The sequence below is a fragment of the Phoenix dactylifera genome, chromosome 12 (genome assembly GCF_051530095.1).
Source record: "Phoenix dactylifera cultivar Ajwa chromosome 12, Ajwa_hap1_PhDact_Kaust_v1.1, whole genome shotgun sequence".
NCBI classification, from domain to species: Eukaryota; Viridiplantae; Streptophyta; class Magnoliopsida; order Arecales; family Arecaceae; genus Phoenix; species Phoenix dactylifera.
The window spans coordinates 20,371,759-20,390,857 of NC_143201.1; the positions used below are offsets into that span (position 1 = coordinate 20,371,759).

General features: G+C 40.0%; 2 protein-coding genes across 2 annotated transcripts; one reads left to right on the top strand and one right to left on the bottom strand.

The window, feature by feature from the left end:
- Positions 1 to 670: 670 nt before the first annotated feature.
- On the top strand, positions 671 to 13,374 carry LOC103701784 (ATP-dependent RNA helicase DEAH12, chloroplastic-like). Its single transcript, XM_008783956.5, has 3 exons — positions 671 to 1,784; positions 7,570 to 10,711; positions 12,044 to 13,374. Exons 1-3 carry the CDS (start codon positions 930 to 932, stop codon positions 13,255 to 13,257), a joined length of 5,211 nt encoding a protein of 1,736 aa, XP_008782178.5. The 5' UTR covers positions 671 to 929; the 3' UTR covers positions 13,258 to 13,374.
- Positions 13,375 to 14,897: 1,523 nt separating this feature from the next.
- LOC103701785 (protein RGF1 INDUCIBLE TRANSCRIPTION FACTOR 1-like) lies at positions 14,898 to 18,229 on the bottom strand. Its single transcript, XM_008783957.5, has 3 exons — positions 17,726 to 18,229; positions 17,402 to 17,617; positions 14,898 to 15,960 (listed from the first exon to the last, which is right to left on the bottom strand). The coding sequence occupies exons 1-3, from the start codon at positions 17,915 to 17,917 to the stop codon at positions 15,739 to 15,741; spliced, it is 630 nt and encodes a 209-aa protein (XP_008782179.3). The 5' UTR covers positions 17,918 to 18,229; the 3' UTR covers positions 14,898 to 15,738.
- Between the last annotated feature and the right edge of the window lie 870 nt (positions 18,230 to 19,099).

The window sequence follows — 19,099 nt, forward strand, 5'->3', positions numbered from 1 at the left end:
TTATTTTTTTTCCAAAAAGACCCTTCAGCATTAAAGAGGCATTAAATACCTAATTTTTATTAAAAGCATAATAGGAATTATACATAATTTTCTTAGGAAAGTGGATGGCCAACCAAACATAAGCACTTGGAAAATTATCACTTTCCCATAGTCAACCAAACATGCTAAAAGTACTTTCATTGGCATCCTCTTCCTCGGAATTTGTTTCCAGAAATTATATTCGTAGGAGAGAAAATGCTTTCCGCGAACCAAACGAGCCCCTTATGTTTTCGAAATCAACGAAGGGTCACGCCCACAAAAATATATTTTTAAAGTATTTAAAATAACTAAAAATTAGGAGATAAAAAAATTTATTTTTTTAAAAAAATTAAAATTCCAACAAGTTTCACAACCGACTATCACTTGTGATCTAGTAAGTGAAAATCACATGCACCGTGAATGCAGACAACTGAAATCTCGCACTTGACTTTTGCAATTCATGATGAATTTAGATCTAGTTTAACCGTTATCATTTGATATCTAAGTTAAATTATTATGGAGTAGATCATATTGTTGACTTAGGTTGCTTATGCTAATTGAAACTGTTCCACTTCGAGATGACAAAAGATGAGCTTCACATTCAGGGAGATAGATTAGTAGGCGGCTAACACGTACTAATAATAAACGAAAATCAAAAACGCATGAACACCACTGGCATCTCAACTTTTACAATTCACTGTTAATTAAATTTTATTTAAATTTATGACCATTTTATCATAATTTAAATTTATCAAGAAGGAAGGAAACCCCTCTTTCCGGAATTAACAAGTCCCTCCCATTGTTTCCTTCTTTCCATCATCTCTCCCTATTTTTTGTGGTATCTTTCTCTCTCTCGGCATAACCCGGAGAGAATTTCTAGGTTTCCTAACTGCGCTCGATCCGCCGGGCGGATGAGGAGAGGCGCCTACCCCCATCGCTGCTCGGCGCGGCCGGCCTTCCGGCCGGAGAGGCCGCTTTTCTGGCAGGAACGGCCGCCCTTCCGCCCCCAACCCCTGCCCCACCCGAGGCGGTGGCAACAGCCGCCGGAGCCTCGGCCCTGCTTCGTCGTCGTCCTCCACTGCTCTCCTTCCACCCAGAAAGGCCTCTCCTCGTCGTACATCCGCGACCTCCTCGTCTCCTGTCCTTCCACGCCGGAGAACTTCTTATACTTCCAGGGCCCCGTCGTCGGGAAGCTTGTCTTTCGGTGCTGGGCCGATGCCCTCGAGGCCGCCGTCTACCTCTGGGGCCGCCGCCTGGACGGCGCCCACCTCCTGACCGCCGAAATCGAGTCCTCCACCGGTCTCCTCCCATCTCAAAGGGCCGAGGAGGAGAGCCGCCTCAGGGCCCTCTTCACTGGCCACATCCGGGGCCTTCTCGAGTGCGCGGCGGTGCGGCGGTGCGAGGGGAAAATCGAGCAGGTGGACAATGAGATCAAGAAAGTATCGGGGATGCTCATGAAGCCGAATCGGCTGGCCAGCTTTGGGAAGATGCAGGACACTAGGAGGAGTCTGGAGGCGGAGAAGGAGCAGTTGGAGAGCAGGTTGGTGGAGTTCAGGGCCGCCATGGAGTGTCTTATTGCTTACCTCAGTGAGCAGCAGGAGGTCTGTGAGGAGGAGGAGGGGAAATTTGAGATTTTTAAGCTTCAGGGTGAATTAGATTGGAGCAGGATCCACCATTTGATGGAAAGGGAATGCCGGCGGTTTGAGGATGGGTTGCCCCTGTATGCTTGCAGAAGGAAAATTCTTAGTCACGTATTCTCCAATCAGGTACTAGCTTTTGTCAGTGAAGTTATATATCTTGGTCATGCTTAATTGTTTTACTTAATAAATTGCTCTCTCTTTCTTTCTACATGGAAGCACGATTATCAATGAATCTTAGTATAATAGTATTTTTTTCCCACCGCTTGATGGTTGTGTCGGAGTGGAGTTTGTATGCAGGGTTAATGACCTCTCTCTACGTATGTTATGGTAACCATGGTGATCCTAATAGAATGTTGACATTAGGTTCAAAGCCCTGGTATAAAACATTGTCAATTTAAGTGGGTTTTATTTTGATCCATGGAGCAGTCCCATATAGATGGGATAAGGCGTGTTGCTTAAGGTGTATAAACAAGATCCTAAAATAGAAGAAGGTAATTGAATTGTTTGCTGATTATCTTTCTGCATGTTTTATATCTATGTAGCATGTAATTTTCAGTGTTATTGGTTTCTATTGAATCAATCGTCAAACACGGCATAGCAACAGCGCACCTTTGGATGCCGATCGAATGTTGTTACAATACGAATTGAAGGCCACACGCAAGCAGGAGTCGAACTCGCAGAGGCGGATTTACCGTGGGATGGATTCCAAAAGGTTCTTATGACCTTGTCTGGTTTTGAATTAATGACCTAAATATATATCTCAGCCAAGATTCATCGTACTGGTACCGGACCCCGTACCGGTGCTACACTAGCATAATGTTGGTACAGTATGGTAAGACATTCGATACGCCACCAATATCGATACTGAATCGGTACAACATGGTACGCCTGGTACTGTCCGGTACAGTACGGCATACTATGATCTCACTTAAGCATTGAGCAAATGTTTTATTTGCTAAGCATCTTCTTAATATTAAAGTCACATGATTATTTGAAAATCATTATTTTGAAGAGTTGGTTTCATGAGACTTGGTAAGATGAAGATTTTGATAGGGGATGCTGCTTTTATCTGATTGAATATGGGATACAGTGTTGGTACGTTCCAGGGTACATGTCTTATGTGAAAAACAATGTAAATGAAGTTGAGCTAATTGTATCGTTCTTTAGAGATAATCAGTTTCAAGGCTTGTGATGATAACTTAATGCCAAGAATTAAATAGACATGTTAGCAGAAAATTAATTGAGATACAAACTTTAGATTGCATTTTGCAACTCTGATACGTGGTTTGTGATGTAGCCTCTGATAGGGTCATGCTTAGGTTTGGGGAGAGAGGAAGAAGAAAAAATTAGGATAAAAACATAGAGAAAAGAAAAAAGAGAGTCAATAAATGACTCTTTCAATTATCATACTAACAATTTTTTTTTCTTCTTTTGGAAATCAATTATCATATTAAAATATCTAATTCTCTTCTAAATTCATTGAGAAGGATCAATAAATGACCAAAAGACGGTCCTAATAAATGCAAAGCTCTCTAATCTGACCTATATCAAATTAGAATTGTTCTGACACAAAATGTTAAAATAGGACTCGGGATGAGGCAAATATTGAACTTTTCTGATTAAAAAAAAGATATCCTAAACAAAGATTTAAACTCCCAAGTTTCAGGAGTTTTGAGGAACTGAGGTTCTTTATTATTTTTTTTTTTCAGGCCCTTAAGTAACAAATAAATATGTTAAGAGTAAACTGAAAAATGTAAAATCTAAATTTGTGGACCTTGTTTCCATGATCTCATTGTGCAGACCAATTTGAGTCCTTCTTCCAGTCAAATTGCTCAATCTTGGCTCCATGTGATTTAGCTCTATGTGGTGTACTTAACCAAGGACCGAATGAAATAACATAATGAATTTATTTTTGTTGAAGATAACTGGATAGTCATCGAATATCTTGATCTCTAGTGTTGGTTCGATGCTTATGTTTTGCATTGGATCATCAAACTGGATATTCAAGATTTTGAAGATTTGCCCCTAATAGTTGGCTCTTCTGACATGTCTCATTTTGAATAGCCAAGTGAGGTGAAGATATAGTCCTTGGAGGTGTGGTCTTAATGATATATTTTTTTCTCTAAACTATGACCTAGTTGATCCAACTAAATTCAGATTTATTTTAGCAGAGGTTCATGGTGATCTAGTCTTCCCAAGTCTTCTTGAATAACTTGCTCTCAAGCACCCTTGCTGTGGACTTCCATTTCCCTTATCTGGTTAACTGCATTTTTCAGCCATAAGAATGATCTTACGGATCAGTCAGGGAGGGTTTGCCTCTAATACCAAATTGACGTAGCCCCAGAGACATGGTTATAGGATTTTGGTTTGAGTACAGAGGAAAAAATAAAGATAGGAGGAGAAGAAATTAGAAGAAGAAGAGAAGACAGGAAGGTGAATTCCTTTAGAAGAAAATTTTCGTCATTCAGAAAGTAATTATTATACTACAATTTCTTGACGTCTCCTATGTCTCATATGAAAAGATAAAAATGACGTAGAAAGACATTCTTATAAATAGAAATCTTCTTAATCCAACATGTTAGCAACTCTAATTTGTTTGATAAAAACTACTAAACATGACTCCAAGTTAATCAAGATATTGATTTTTCTGAACCATAGAACTAAGCATCTAAGATTCAAGCTCCTAATCTTAAGGGTTTTATGGATTTAGATTTTATGAGCACTTTCTTTTCAAAGAACAGTCGATTCGTAAGTCTTAAAGTTTATAGTCTCTTCTCCAAACTATGAATAACTCCAAGGCCTCAACTGAATGTATAAAACAAATCAGGACTTGTGTTACTACTATGTTTTGTCAACAAAAGACACCAAAATAATTACAAATATTTTCTGCAAACACGTATATTGTGAGTAACTCCTATCTTTTGGATGATTTTCTAATAATATATAACTAACTCATCTGAGGAGAAAATATGAAAAGAATCAGAATAAGTTTGTCGGTAAATTATAACTGAGTTATAGGTCTATTTTGTGCTTGTAAATTTTGATGAGAGCTTCATTATGAGTGTTCTGTCATTAAGTTCCAGTTTTTAGATGTCAAGTTATGCCTTTTGGTGGCTTGTTGACAGAGTCTAGATTGCCACTGATTATGGCTGCGTGTTGTATTCCAGAGCTTTCCTCATTTGAGTCTCCTTTGAAACTAGATCAAGACATTCTCCTTCCCTTTGATTATCTTAGATTCGGACCAAAAGTATGTTTACTTGTTGTCAATTGCATGCATATGGATCTTTCAAATAATTTCAATGCCTTTTGATTTATTCTTGTAATTGTTCTTTTTATGAAAAAATTTAACTTCTTATCCTTTAGCCAAAAAGCAGTACCTGTTATTTAAGAGTATCTTGATTCACAATTGCTCCCATATTAAGCAGCCATTGTCTCCGCCCAATATCGTGTTGGTGTTATAAAATAACTGCATGCTTCACCTGATCTGTTACTTAACAGTGAAAAAGAGAAAAGATGTTGTTGCTATTTTTCTTTTTTCATGGTGGTTCAGCCATGGTTCTTGTATGGGGAGTTTTGGACTCCTTCAAGATGATTTGTCATACCATCGTCTTTGAGACATGGATTTTGATACTTTTGCTTTTAAGCATTCATTTTGCAGTTTTCCTCTGGGTTTGTCCTCATATGAAGTTGTAGAGGTGCTTAAACGGAATTTGGTTTTGGGCTGCTTCTTTTGATTTGTAATCCTTATCCATGGTGACAGTTATAGGACATTCAGCTAAAAGTGAACATCAAGTTTCAGCATGTTATTCTCCAGAAAGGACAGCTGTTACGCTAACTTCTAGAAGTGGAAGAAATATGGGTTTGTGATCTCTGTAATTAGGCAATCTTATCTCATCTAGTTCGGGACTTAGTATTTTTAACAATTTGAGGTTATATTTACATGTAGTTGCTGTATCCATGTGAGCATATATAACCTTCATTTTTTGCTCCAGAAAAATTTAAACATGTCAGATTATGCTTTACAGCAATTAAAGAAGAAAATTTTGATATAATCTTTGGATCAACCGTGATTATCTAAAAAGTGGTCGCTCTGTTGAGCCTACTCAACTACTGTGCACTTCTTGAGCATCATCTTGAGAAATATCTCAACCTAGAATGCATATCCTTCTTGGAGGTGCTTTTATGCATTCATGTGGTTTTTGCTGTTATTTGGTTTTCATTGGAGAATAATGAACCTTTTATGCTGAAGACCTAAAGTTTCCTAAAGCACAACCTTAATCATATACGTTCCTTGACTCTAACTATTATCAAATTAGGCTTCCAATTGTTATCTTTAGTCAAGATAGTGCTGCAAAACATTGACAAAATAGTGCCTCAATGATTTCTGAAACAACCAGTCCTCCAATATAATGACTTTTAGTACAATTAAGATTTCTATCATAATTAAAGCCTCAAAAAGGACTAGTTTGATGATAAATACTAAAAAGTAAGGATAAATTTGACGGCAAATTATAATCAACCATTCTTTAACCCCTACTATGTTTGAAATGGAATAAGAATTGTGCAGCAATATTTCTAAATCTCAAAGGAAGTTTTTCCATGAGCATGATTATAAGCCCTTTTCTAGAGATTGCTGGTAAATTTGAGGCTGCAGCTCGCTATCTGGTTCTTGATATGATGGATCGATGGCTTCTCATGGATCATTGTTTGGCTTTTGCTTCATGGTCATTGCAGACAAATAGTAGCAGACCAGGGTAGGCTGAACTGGACCGAACCGCCCGGTTCCGCCCATACCGAGCCGACTTGGTGGGAAACTGGGTCGGTTCGCCTATTGGAATTGGTTTTGGCTCCGAACCGGCTAGAACGGATTTCGAACCGACCGGAATTGGCCGGAAAAGGCTCGAACCGGACTGTATTTTATAACTGGATCTACTTGGTAAAATTTGTGAAAGAATTTGGATCAAACCAAATGGTAAGCTTGTACTAGATGTGTTTCTAGAGATATTTCTATGGAATTTGTCAACATCACTGAATAGTTATTCAGTCACTTTTCTGTCTTACCCTGAATTCGTGAAGATAGGATAATATACAATGTCAATTCCAGCTCCTTATTCTTCTCCAGTCCTTGTAACTATAAGCTTAACTAGTAACTGGCTTGACTTTTCTGGATAGTATTTGATTTTTTTGTCAAATACTTGTTCAGCATGAGCTTTGCTATCTCTCTTGTCATGTCTTCTATATTTAAATTGATAAGTTCAAACATAGAGACACTGAGAGTAAAATTAGCAGATGATAGTATTGTTTGGATTTGCATGTTATTTTTTTCATCTGATTGTGCATAACTTAATTGACATTTGTTTATTTATTTGAATCAAATGACAATTTTTGACTTTAAATTGCACGCTATTTTTTTTGATGATGTTTTTTTTTTGTCTTTTGTCTTTCTATTATTGAAACCAACATGGATGTTAATTCTTTCTTAGCTGTTCTGAAGCTTCTTAAGGGCTTGCTCATGCATTTACAGTGTCATAATTTATTATAATCTCACACCATGCAAGTTTTTCAATGCCATTTATCATTAGTTCCTCAAAATATTTTTGATGTATCATTTGCTGTGTACCTACAATGTTTAACTGCTGGACAACCATTGGTGGGTTCCTTTGGAATAGTTCTATCTAAATTATTCTAGACGTGCTGGAATATTGCTCCTGATGAATATGGTATAATGTTGTTTATCTGTCGACTAGCCTGACGGTTAATGGAAACATTTAATTAACAATATTATTCAAGTTCAATTAATTCCTTCCCAATGAGAGTCATGAAACTGTTTTTACTTGAACAGAATTAGATAAATGGAGGTTTTGAGAGTGAAATTTTAGTACCGAAGTTTTCTTTGACTTTGGATTTGTAGGTTTTGGTTTTGATTGGGGAGACTGGTTCTGGAAAGAGTACCCAGTTGGCCCAATATCTTGCCGATGCAGGACTAGCTGCTGATGGATCAATTTTGTGTACTCAGCCTCGAAAAATTGCAGCCATATCTTTGGCACAAAGGGTTGGGGAGGAAAGCTATGGGTGCTATGCAGATAACTTCGTGGTTTCTCATCCCACCTATTCATCCTCTAAGGAGTTCAATTCTCGGCTAATGTTTATGACTGACAACTGTCTCCTGCAACATTGCATGAATGATATGAGTTTGTCTGGTATATCATATATCATTGTAGATGAAGCTCATGAAAGAAGCTTGAACACTGATCTTCTTTTGGCATTGATTAAGAAGAAACTGCTTGAGAGGTTAGATTTACGGCTTATAATAATGTCCGCAACTGCTGATGCAGGCAAACTTGCTGAATATTTCTATGGTTGCTACACCCTGTATGTCATGGGGAGGAACTTCCCTGTCGAAATAAAATATATTCCTGATATATCTGTCAACACTATCTGTACCACCACTTTGACGCACACTTCTGGTATTTATGCTTCCTATGTTTGTGATGTAATAAAGATGGTGCGCATAATTCACAAGACAGAGGGAGATGGTTCTATCCTTGCATTTCTAACTTCTCAAATGGAAGTGGAATGGGCTTGTGAGAATTTTCATGATCCCTCTGCAGTGGTGCTGCCAATGCATGGGAAACTTTCTTATGAAGAACAAAGTCGTGTTTTCCAAAAATACTCAGGAAAGAGAAAAGTTATTTTTTCCACTAATGTAGCCGAGACTTCTCTTACCATCCAAGATGTTAAGTATGTGGTTGATTCTGGGATGGTAAAGGAGAGCAGGTACGAACCTGGCAATGGCATGAACGTGCTCAAGGTTGGCAGGATAAGTCAAAGTTCTGCTAGTCAACGAGCTGGCCGTGCAGGACGGACAGCACCAGGCAAGTGTTACAGGCTTTACTCAGAATGTGATTTCTATTCAATGAAAACACATCAGGAACCTGAAATTCGCAAGGTTCACCTTGGAATTGCTGTTCTGAGAATTCTTGCTTTGGGCAGTAAGAACATGCAGGATTTTGAGTTTGTTGATGCTCCAAGTCCGCAGGCAATTGACATGGCTATGCAGAATCTTATCCAGTTGGGTGCTGTTACTAACAATGCTGATGTCTTTGAACTTACTGATACTGGCCGGTCTTTAGTGAAATTGGGTATTGAACCACGGCTGGGGAAAATTATTCTTGATTGCTTTGGCTGTGGTTTGAGAAAGGAGGGCCTTGTTCTTGCTGCTGTAATGGCAAATGCTAGCAGCATATTTTGTAGAGTTGGCAGTGACGAGGATAAATATAAAGCAGACCGTCTTAAAGTTCCATTCTGCCACCGTTATGGAGACCTTTTCACGCTGCTCTCTGTTTACAAGAAATGGGAAGATAAACATGAAAATAAGAGTAAGTGGTGTTGGCAGAATAGCATTAATGCTAAGTCAATGAGAAGGTGTCAGGAGACTGTAGTGGAATTGGAAAAGTGTCTTCAACGTGAACTCAACATTATCATTCCAAATTACTGGTTATGGGATCCAGATGAGCCCACTTTCCATGATCAAATATTGAAGAAGATTATACTTTCATCCCTTGCAGAGAATGTAGCTATGTATTCTGGATGTGATCGACTTGGTTATGAAGTGGCTCTGACAGGTCAACATGTGCAACTTCATCCATCAAGTTCATTGCTAATGTTTAGCCAGAAACCAAACTGGGTAGTTTTTGGGGAAATTTTATCAATCTCAAATCAATATTTGGTTTGTGTAACTGCAGTGGACTCTGAAAGCTTGTGTGTGATCCAGCCTCCTTTGTTTGATATTCAACAGTTGGAGAGCCGGAGGATGCAGATGAATGTGATCACTGGAGTTGGCAGTAATCTGCTTAAAAGGTTCTGTGGCAAGCATAATCAAAACCTACAGAGGATTATTTCACATATTCAGAAAGTTTGCATGGATGACCGCATTGGTATTGATGTCGACTTTGGAAAAAGTGAAATTCAAATATTTGCATCAGCAAAAGATATGGAGAAGGCTTGTAGCATTGTCAATGATGCCTTGGAGTATGAAACAAAATGGTTGAGGGATGAATGTGTCGAGAAATGCTTATTTCCTGGCAGGCCTGGTAGTTCTCCCCCGGTGGCACTGTTTGGCTCAGGTGCTGAAATTAAGCATCTAGAACTTGACAAGAGACATCTAACCGTGGAAATATCCCATCCAAATGCTCATGCTATAGATGATAAGGAAGTTCTTTTGATGGTTGACCAATGTGTGTCTGGAATAGCTAACTATCATAAATATGCCGGGAATGGACAAGAGGGAACAGATAAATGGGGCAAGATAACATTTCTTAGTCCTGGGGCTGCAGAAAATGCTGTTGCCAAGCTGAATGAGGTAGAGTTTCATGGTTCCCTGTTGAAAGCTGTTCCTGTAAGGGCAGTTGACAATAAGATGCATCCATTTTCTGCAGTTAGAGCCAGAGTTTGTTGGCCACGGAGGCCAAGCAAAGGAGTTGCACTTATTACGTGTGCTAGAGGGGAGGCTGAATTGATTGTCAGGGACTGCTTTGCCTTGGTGGTTGGAGGTAGGTATGTAAACTGTCAGGTCAGCACAAAATACAAAAATTGTGTATTTGTAACAGGACTTCCAAGAGATGTATCGAAACCAGAATTATATGATGCTTTTTTGACTTCAACAAAGAGGAAAATCCTTGACATTCACTTGTTGAGAGGAGAAGCAATACCCAACCCCCCAGGTGCTACTTGTGCAGAAGCACTTGTTAGAGAAATTTCTGCTTTTATGCCTAAAAAGAATTTTCGTGACCATAGTTTCCAGGTTGAAGTGTTCAACCCTGAACCAAAGGATTATATGATGAAAGCTTTAATCACATTTGATGGCAGCCTTCACCTTGAGGCAGCAAAGGCTTTGGATCACATTGAGGGGAAAGTACTGCCTGGTTGTCTCTCATGGCAGACAATACAGTGCGAACATGTGTTTCACAGCCATCTATCTTGTCCCGCTCGTGTCTATTTTGTTATTAAGAAACAACTGGATTCTCTACTTGAAAGCTTCCAGCGACAGAAGGGTATGTGTATATTTCTTTGAACTAGATAATTTGACTTGTTTATATACAAATATCTGTTTCCTTCTGCATATCTCATTCCTGTTCCTATTGTGAAAATAATGGCAGCATTTTTCATTTGTGCTTCTTACTGCTCTAAATCATGCCAAGTATTCTATGATACTGAATGATGAGTTCTGCTTTTGATTCATGTCTTTCTCACTCACAGTGGCCGAATTTGTTCTCTGCTGCATGAATTATTATTTCTCATAGCCATATTAAGTTAATTAAAGTTAAAGAGCCTGGTCTCTAAAAAACTTTGAAGCGTAATCTCTTGGTATCAATATGTCACGCTACCTCTCTTTTGGAATTACAAAGATGCTAATTATTTATATAAGATCATTAATAGGGAATTTTCTTTAAGACACAATTTATTCCAGCAGGCTCGAAAATTGAAAACTCAATTGAGTTCGAGAATGTTGAACAAAATCAGAATTCTTTCTAGTCAGGTGAGAAGATTTTAAAAATAGGGGGACCCATAAAAGGTGTACGGAAAATGAAGATACTTAGCAAAGTTTGAAAACATTTAAACAATTGCTTGCTGGAACTCAAGAATCATTCAGAAATATACATAAATTGCTGAATATGCTTTCTTTTAGGTAGGAAAATTTTAATAAAGTTTTGATAACCTAAACTCTAGATTGACTTTACTTTTTTTTAGTACCTGAAGGAGTGGTTTTTCTTATTTTCATGTGCTGTTATGACCCATAATCAATGAAACAATCATCTTATAGTCGAATTAGCAACACATTAGAATTGAAACTGCAAGAAACATCACAAAGAGTCATGGCGGCAACATGCATCACTTATGCAGCTCGAATGATGCTTAAAATTCTGAAGGCTAAAAAGGTGCACGTAAAAAGGAAACATGGTGGTGGAATGCGTAGGTCCGAAGACCAACCGAGGACAAAAAATAATTGCTTCAACTGTTTGCAGAGAACTTGAATTGCATATATTCTAAAAGAAAAGGATTTTAAAAGGGGAGGCAAATAAACTAATATGACAATCATGCAACCTCGGTATGGAACCCTATAGATTTCCAGTGCAAGCAAACGTTCTCTGCAGGACAGGGAAACTTGAAGAAAATTTTGTCTTTTAACAAGGCAACCATTAAGTCCTTTAATTTTATACTCTTGTCATGGTTACTTCCTTGTGAGATACGGTATGCTATGACCGCCACACCTTTTAATTTGTCATACACAAGTATCATTAAGAAATTGCATTATGTTTAAAATCTGGTAAGTTCTCCAGGTGCAGATTGTGATTAATATCCAACTGTGCTATCATACTCTGCAGGTGTGTCCTATAGTTTGGAAAAGAATGATAATGGTTCTTGTCGAGTGAAGATATCTGCCAATGCCACAAAAACTATCGCAGATTTGAGGAGGCCTCTGGAGCAGTTGATGAAAGGCAAGACCGTAAGCCATCCAAGCCTCACTCCAACTGTGCTTCAGCTACTCTTGTCCCGGGATGGCATGGCCCTATTGAAAGCTGTGGAGCGGAAGTCTGGAACTCACATTCTGTATGACAGGCAGAACCTAAACGTCAAAGTGTTTGGACCCCCAAAGGAGGTTGCTGCAGCTGAGCAGAATTTGGTGCAATCGCTGCTATCCCTCCACGAGGACAGGCAACTCGAAATCCGTCTTCGAGGTCGCAACCTCCCCCCCAACTTGATGAAAGAAGTGGTTCAGAGATTTGGACCAGATCTTCAGGGGCTGAAGGAAATGGTGCCTGGGGCTGAGCTGACTCTCAACACCCGAAGCCACATCATCGGTGTTCAAGGACACAACAGTCTGAAGCAAAAGGTTGAAGAGGTGATCTCTGAGGTGGCACTATCTGTCGATCATGGTTGGATGGCTGAGCAGCCGTTGGAAACCTCTTGCCCCATTTGCCTGTGTGAGCTGTGGGAGCCTTACAGGCTTGAAGCCTGTGGGCACGATTTCTGTCGGAGCTGCTTGGTCGATCAACTGGAGTCCACCATCAGGTCCAGAGATAGCTTCCCCATCTGTTGCACCAAGGAGGGTTGCAATAAGCTCATCCTGCTCGTGGACCTGCGGTCTCTTCTGCCATCTCAAAGAATGGAAGAGCTTTTCAGGGCCTCTTTAGGGGCCTTCGTGGCTTCCAGGAGCGGGTCCTACCGGTTCTGTCCCTCACCCGACTGCCCGTCTGTCTATCAGGTTGCCACTCAGGACGCACGGGGTGGACATTTTGCTTGTGGGGCTTGCTTGGTGGAGACATGCACCAAGTGCCATCTTGAGTACCACCCTTTCATATCTTGTGGGAGATACAAGGAGTACAAGAAGGACCCGGACCTGTCACTAGTGGAGTGGCGCAAGGGGAAGGAGAACATAAAGGACTGCCCCGCCTGTGGTTACACAGTTGAGAAGGTCGATGGCTGCGACCACATTGAGTGCAAGTGTGGGAGACACATCTGTTGGGTGTGCTTGGAGTTCTTCAAAAGCAGTGATGAGTGCTATAGTCACCTTAGGTCTGAGCACCAGTACTACTAATCTAATGAATTAATATATCATATAAAAATATCTGTAAATCTGTATATGTTTGTCCATGCATAATATAGAAATACTTCATCTAGCTGAAGCCATCATTGGCCTTCCGTTCTCATACTATTAGTAATGTTCCCTCTTTGTGCGTATTTATAATGTTTTTTTTATCTTCTTTTGATGGAGTGCATGTTAATAGTGTTAATTTGATAAATGATCCTGATGAAATTGATCTGCTCTGTTTTTTGAGTGTGCATGTGGTTAAGTCTTCTGTAACGAGAGATCTATTGCTTTTTGTAAATCAATGGACAGAGCAATGGAGAGGGGAGAAAAAGCCATGCAGCGGCCAAAGATCGACCCCATACCGGCAATGCCCAAGCACAAGGCCGAAGCCGGACGCCATGCATTGGTACTCTCTGCGTCATCATCATCCTTGGCTTCCTCTGATGTTTTTGTTATGGAATAGCAAGGATGATGTCTCTAATCCTTCTCTTGTGATCATATCCCTCGAGTGAGAAGTCTTTTAAGGTGGCGTTTGGTATGGGGTGATGATTTTAAGATCATACTTGTGTAGATTACCTCATTTGATAGCACCTGAATATTTTTATATGGTAGTAATTTCAAATCACCTCCACATTTAAAGTCACTATTCAACCCAGTCATGTTAAATCTGTTTTTGAGGATAGGTTTCCAAGATATTCTAAGATAGTGATGTTGAGCTGAAATTTAGAGGCAAAAATGTCTCTTAGTCCAAAAAAAAAATTGACCCAATCCTCCATATCCATTTAGCCCCAATTAAAATAAATGGAATATATAGAGTATATCAGAGATAATTTTGGTATTATATGATCACTAATCCTGGATTCTATCAAATATGGTGATCTTAGATCATCAAGGACGAGATTACTTCCAGATGAGGGTCACCGGTGATCTAAGATTACTATAGCAACACCATTTGGGTCACCAAGCGCAACCTAAGCGAAGGTGGAAGGTCATGGCTCCGGAGGAGGCCACTGGTTGAGCTCTGCCTCTCATAATGCCCCATATTGCCAATCCAAATACCATGTTATGGTATGGAGGTGGGAGTCTGTTATGACTCGAGATCCCTGGGAAGGAGAAGGCGGTGAAGTTCTTAAATCCATATATGCATTTACTAATAAGTGGAGGAATAAAAGTTTCTTCCTTTTGGTAGGGAAGAAGAAGGGGAAGGGAGGAATGGGTTGGTGTTCGGAGGGAATTCGGTGGGGGAGGAAAGAGTGGGAGGAAGGGCGACGCAGGGAAGGCGTTTTCCGGGCCCTGTCGGGGTTCCGGAACCGGGTTTGATGTGAAGTCCTCGGTTGCTGTCGGACTAAGATTTTGGACCCAGATGGGAGACAGACTACGTGGCATCATGTCTCTGGGCGATTACAGATACGACCGTAGACAACACCATGCATGTTTTCTTTCCATTTTATGGGATCCTATAGTCTGATTTCTTCCAAGTAGAAGCACCTTCTTGTCCTGCTTTACAGTACAGCATCATTACTGATCAGCCTCAGCTTTTTATGGAGTATCCCTCTTCATATCTTCAAATCCTGCTGGTGGTGTGTGTGTATATATATATAAACATAAACACCACAAGTTTCAATTTTTGATTTGCCCTGTTCAATCTCTCGCCATTGAAATTAGATGGCTTCGGCACAGCTGTGTTGGTTCGACCATCCACATTTGAAGTTAGGTGGACTCAATCAATTCTCTACCTATATCTTAAGCTTTCTTCTATTATTAAATTTTCTGAAAGAATTGTTTTTTCATAACTGCACTTAAATTCATTGCTGCACCTGCTCCGGCTTCAGATAAATAATTAAGGTTTGACATGATTCCATCAACTTCTGGTTCTGCTGTCTTCAATACTCTATCCAAAATTTTTTATAAAGAAGATATACGAAATCCCAGAACTACTCCTGAGGATTGTTAGAAGAGCTTTCGGAAACCCAAAACTGGTACCTAAGCTTTAGGAAACGTCTTGGATCCAAAAGATGACCAAAAAGAAACGACTTGGTTGCAGTTTTATAAATTTTGAGAACTCTCAGAGATTCTTGGTGAAAAATATTACAAGTCCTCTTAACTGAGTGCCAATTCAAAATCCCTGATACTTTGAAATCTTTCTGATAACTTATCTATAACCTATCCAATAGCTATGGCCTTTCAGTTTTTCTTTCTTATCCATTTTATCTGGCAAAGTAATCTTTCCGCTGCTGTTCTTGCTAAATACACATCTCCACACACAGAAAGAGAGAGAGAGAGAGTAAACAAACGGTGAGATTGGAGAGAAGGTGGACAACCCAAATTTTTGATACAGCACCATCTTGTACATTTGATAGGGACCTTCATACCACCACGGCAAGGAGACCGTGTTGCCACTCAACAAATATCAATAGAAAAACACTGCCGAAGGCAAGTAGTAGTTTATTTGTCATACAAGAGGATGGATCTGGCTTGAATGAGATCTCAGCAAACTCCCATTGGAGCTCGATGAGGAATTCCCTTCCTCCTCTTCGCCATCCTGTTGGTCACCATAGTGGAAGGTGGTGATGGTGGTGATATGCAGTCAACTGGGAAGTTGTTACTATAAGAACATTCTGCTTCCTTGTTGGTAGTACCCCCAGTGTTTGATTCAGTTGACATTTGCCTCTTGCTAAAATTTGTTGCATTTGAAGAAGTTCTTGCCAACTGCAACACCCAAGAAATGTTCAGCTTCTTTCTCACATTCTTGATGGGAAAAACAAGTCAACCTTTGGCCCCCCCCCCCCCCCCCCCCCCCCCCCCCCCAAAAAAAAAAAAAAAAAAAAAAACTCAGAACACAACCAACTCATTTACCCAAATTTCATGCTTGGATGCACTGAGTAATTATCACATTTCAATCATATACAGACATCATCATCAAGTCTGAAAAGGAACAAATAAGAAGCTGTGTTTGAAAGTTTTTTCCTCATATAGCTCAGATTTTCAGAGAATCCTGATCAGGGGGCAACCCAAGACAAAGGGCAACTAATCAAATTAATCCATTGCCAATGTGCACTCTGGAACCATGTAACTAACATCCTTTTTTTTTAGGTACTTCATGTTTGCTTTCTTGGCAAAGTAGAAAGAAAGAACTTTTGCACTGGATTTGATCATCACAAAGTAGTATTTTGAAATGCATGCCAGGAAGATGATATCGGTGGTTTTCTCAAAGAGTGGAACATAGTTCATCTCTTCCATGAATATTAAACTTGTAGCCACACTGCATTCGATTTCTAACCTCTGGCTTGAATACTGTAATGAAAGCAGGGGAGCTAATACAATACTCTGGAAAAACACATAAGAATCAACAACTCTAGCATCGATCCTGATGCTCGATCAAAGCTGGTGGAGTTGGTGAGAACTCCTGCAGTCCACCTACAATGTAGGGGAGGACGGACTTTAACTCGTGTGTGAATAATTTTGAGCGCGCATGATGCAGCAGCATTGCTTCCTCGAGCAGCCACTCAGGGAATCCCTGTGAATAGCCCTTCATCTGCCGCTCATCAGCACATGAGGATTGATTCATAGGATAACATGCATGCATGCAAACATTTCTGCTCGGAAATCTCAGCATATCGGCGAACGCTGGATGGATGGGGGTCTGTTTCAAGCCACAGACCTAGGACTTGTCAGATCTCCAACTTTGCTAATGGGTTCGATAAACAGTAAATTATGAAAGCTGGCCTAACCTACACCAGCAGGGCAGTTCCTGGCTTTTCTCAAAAGAAACCTGGTCAGGCATCCGTCGATGAGCTATCATATTACCAAACAACATGGAAGAAAATTATATAAAGCATCTGTAATGGCACTAGTTTGGTCCAGAATTATTGATAGCTTCTTCAAAAGGTTCCATCAATTGGGTGGGCATAAGATAAAGCTGTGCATTCATTGTTGGGTAGGTAAAGACACCCAGAATGATTGGTGGGGTTCCTCGTGATTCCCTTCTCAAGTGGTGCGCCCTATCCCAGTTCCCAACAAGTTGCAACACTGATGACTGGTATGAAAAAAAAAGCCCAACCTCATGGAAAGTCTAGTTTTCCCGTCCAACTTCAGCCTTGTAGGGGAGTCAACAAAGAGAAAACAAGCAGGAAGGCAATGTTGTTGTTACCTTACACCCCAGAGAGCAGAAGGTGAAAGCATCAAGGAGACTCCTTCTACAGTGATGGCAAGCGTTCGTCACGCCTTTCCCGAGCCCTGGCCGTGGCCGCTCGTTCAAGAACACAACCTTTGCACCATTGATGATGTACGTCTGCACCCCTGACAAGTCCAAGAACTTGTTGATCTCTGCCACTCTGATCACATCATGGTAGGATGATCGCCGTATCTGTATTTCAGTCAGACGATGGGAATTATGAAAACATTCATCGATCCCGGCAATATAGCGTGCGAAAAGAAGCATGAAGAGATTACAGAATATGGATCAGATGGATACTTGGATGGAACGATGGCCGCAGTGGTAGATGAGGCAAGATGAGCACATGGCGCCATTGGTGCAGTCCAAGCAGTACATGTTGCATTCCTTCTTGTTAGAGCTACCGTGGTGCTTGCAAGGGAGGAAGAAAGTAGTGCGAAGGAGGGGGTAGAGCCATGGGGGCCTCACCTCATTTCTCTCTGGCTCCACCATTCCCTGTTTAGAATAGCTATAGCGTTCGAACAAAGCAATACGACAGTGGAAAGGAGTGGATGAGGGCTTGTGGAGTTCTAAGTTCCAACCATGGATTTGAGAAGATGGTATCTGTGACGGTTGTAGAGAGGAAAAGTAAAAGGAAGTTTGAGTGGTCCTCTTTGCGTCGAGAGGGAGGAGAAAGTCTCTCTGTTCTGTGGAAGGAGTTGGTGGTGTATATATTGTTTTGAGAAACGTTAGCAGTATATATCATATAGTTTTCTACACGGCCCACTAAAGTCATGACCTAAAAGACAAAATGGCTACGATGAGCTGATGGCAGAAATGCGTCTCATTTTTCTGAACATTGATACTTGTCTTGGAATTTTCTTTGAACCAAGTGATATATTGGTGAATTATTATCTTGCCGTCCTCAGTTACATTATAGATTTTTTATTTCCTAGTCCTAGAGGGGAATAGTTAATTAACATTTAACGAACACTTTCCCTCCCATATAATTCTATAAAGTATTTGGAGTAAAGAAATAGAAGGATATTTGTCACACCTTAAAGCTAATGTGGATGCAAGTACTGTAATTTCGAGAATGAATTTGACTCATTATATCATTCTGATCTCCATCACCATTTTCCCCCAACACATACAAGGAACTCATGACATCTCCATTGCTTATTTTCTTTCCTTTTCTCATCCCACCTGTTGTATCCTTGTTCCATTACCTTCTGTTGAAATAACTGATGCTCCATAGATTTCTCAAGATCTCTTCCATGGTTGTAAGCCAACTTTTCTTTGCAAATTTCAGCATCTTTAATCCCTGGATAGAAGTGGCTGGGGAACCATGGAAGAAGAAGATATAAATAGAGAGCGAGCTCATGTTGGTGTCTCAGTCCGATCCTTTTAAATCACCCAGCATATGATTAGATGATGATCAAAACTTCTGTCTGCTAGTTTAATGACAACTATTAATCAGGGAATGGATGATGAGAAGTTTATATATATAGAAAGCAAAGGAAAGGATTGGCTGAATTTAGAAATTCTCACGTATTAAAAATAACCGGTAGATATGTTGTTCTAACCAATTTACCTCTCTTTTTAGATGGCGAGATTTAATATCTCAGAAGTTTCTTTAAAAAAATCTTAGGTTCCCACAAGGAAATCTCGTCATAATTTTCATAGCAGTTCCTG

Excerpts from the sequence above, each read along its gene's own strand:
- LOC103701785 (XM_008783957.5), bottom strand. The coding sequence starts at position 17,917 with ATGGTGGAGCCAGAGAGAAATGAGGTGAGGCCCCCATGGCTCTACCCC. Across the intron at positions 17,618-17,725 it reads GCGGCCATCGTTCCATCCAA|ATACGGCGATCATCCTACCA; the intron begins GTATCCATCTGA and ends ACTGAAATACAG. Across the intron at positions 15,961-17,401 it reads TCTGCTCTCTGGGGTGTAAG|TTGGCAAGAACTTCTTCAAA; the intron begins GTAACAACAACA and ends TGGGTGTTGCAG.
- LOC103701784 (XM_008783956.5), top strand. The coding sequence starts at position 930 with ATGAGGAGAGGCGCCTACCCCCATCGCTGCTCGGCGCGGCCGGCCTTC. Across the intron at positions 1,785-7,569 it reads GTCACGTATTCTCCAATCAG|GTTTTGGTTTTGATTGGGGA; the intron begins GTACTAGCTTTT and ends TTGGATTTGTAG. Across the intron at positions 10,712-12,043 it reads AAGCTTCCAGCGACAGAAGG|GTGTGTCCTATAGTTTGGAA; the intron begins GTATGTGTATAT and ends CATACTCTGCAG.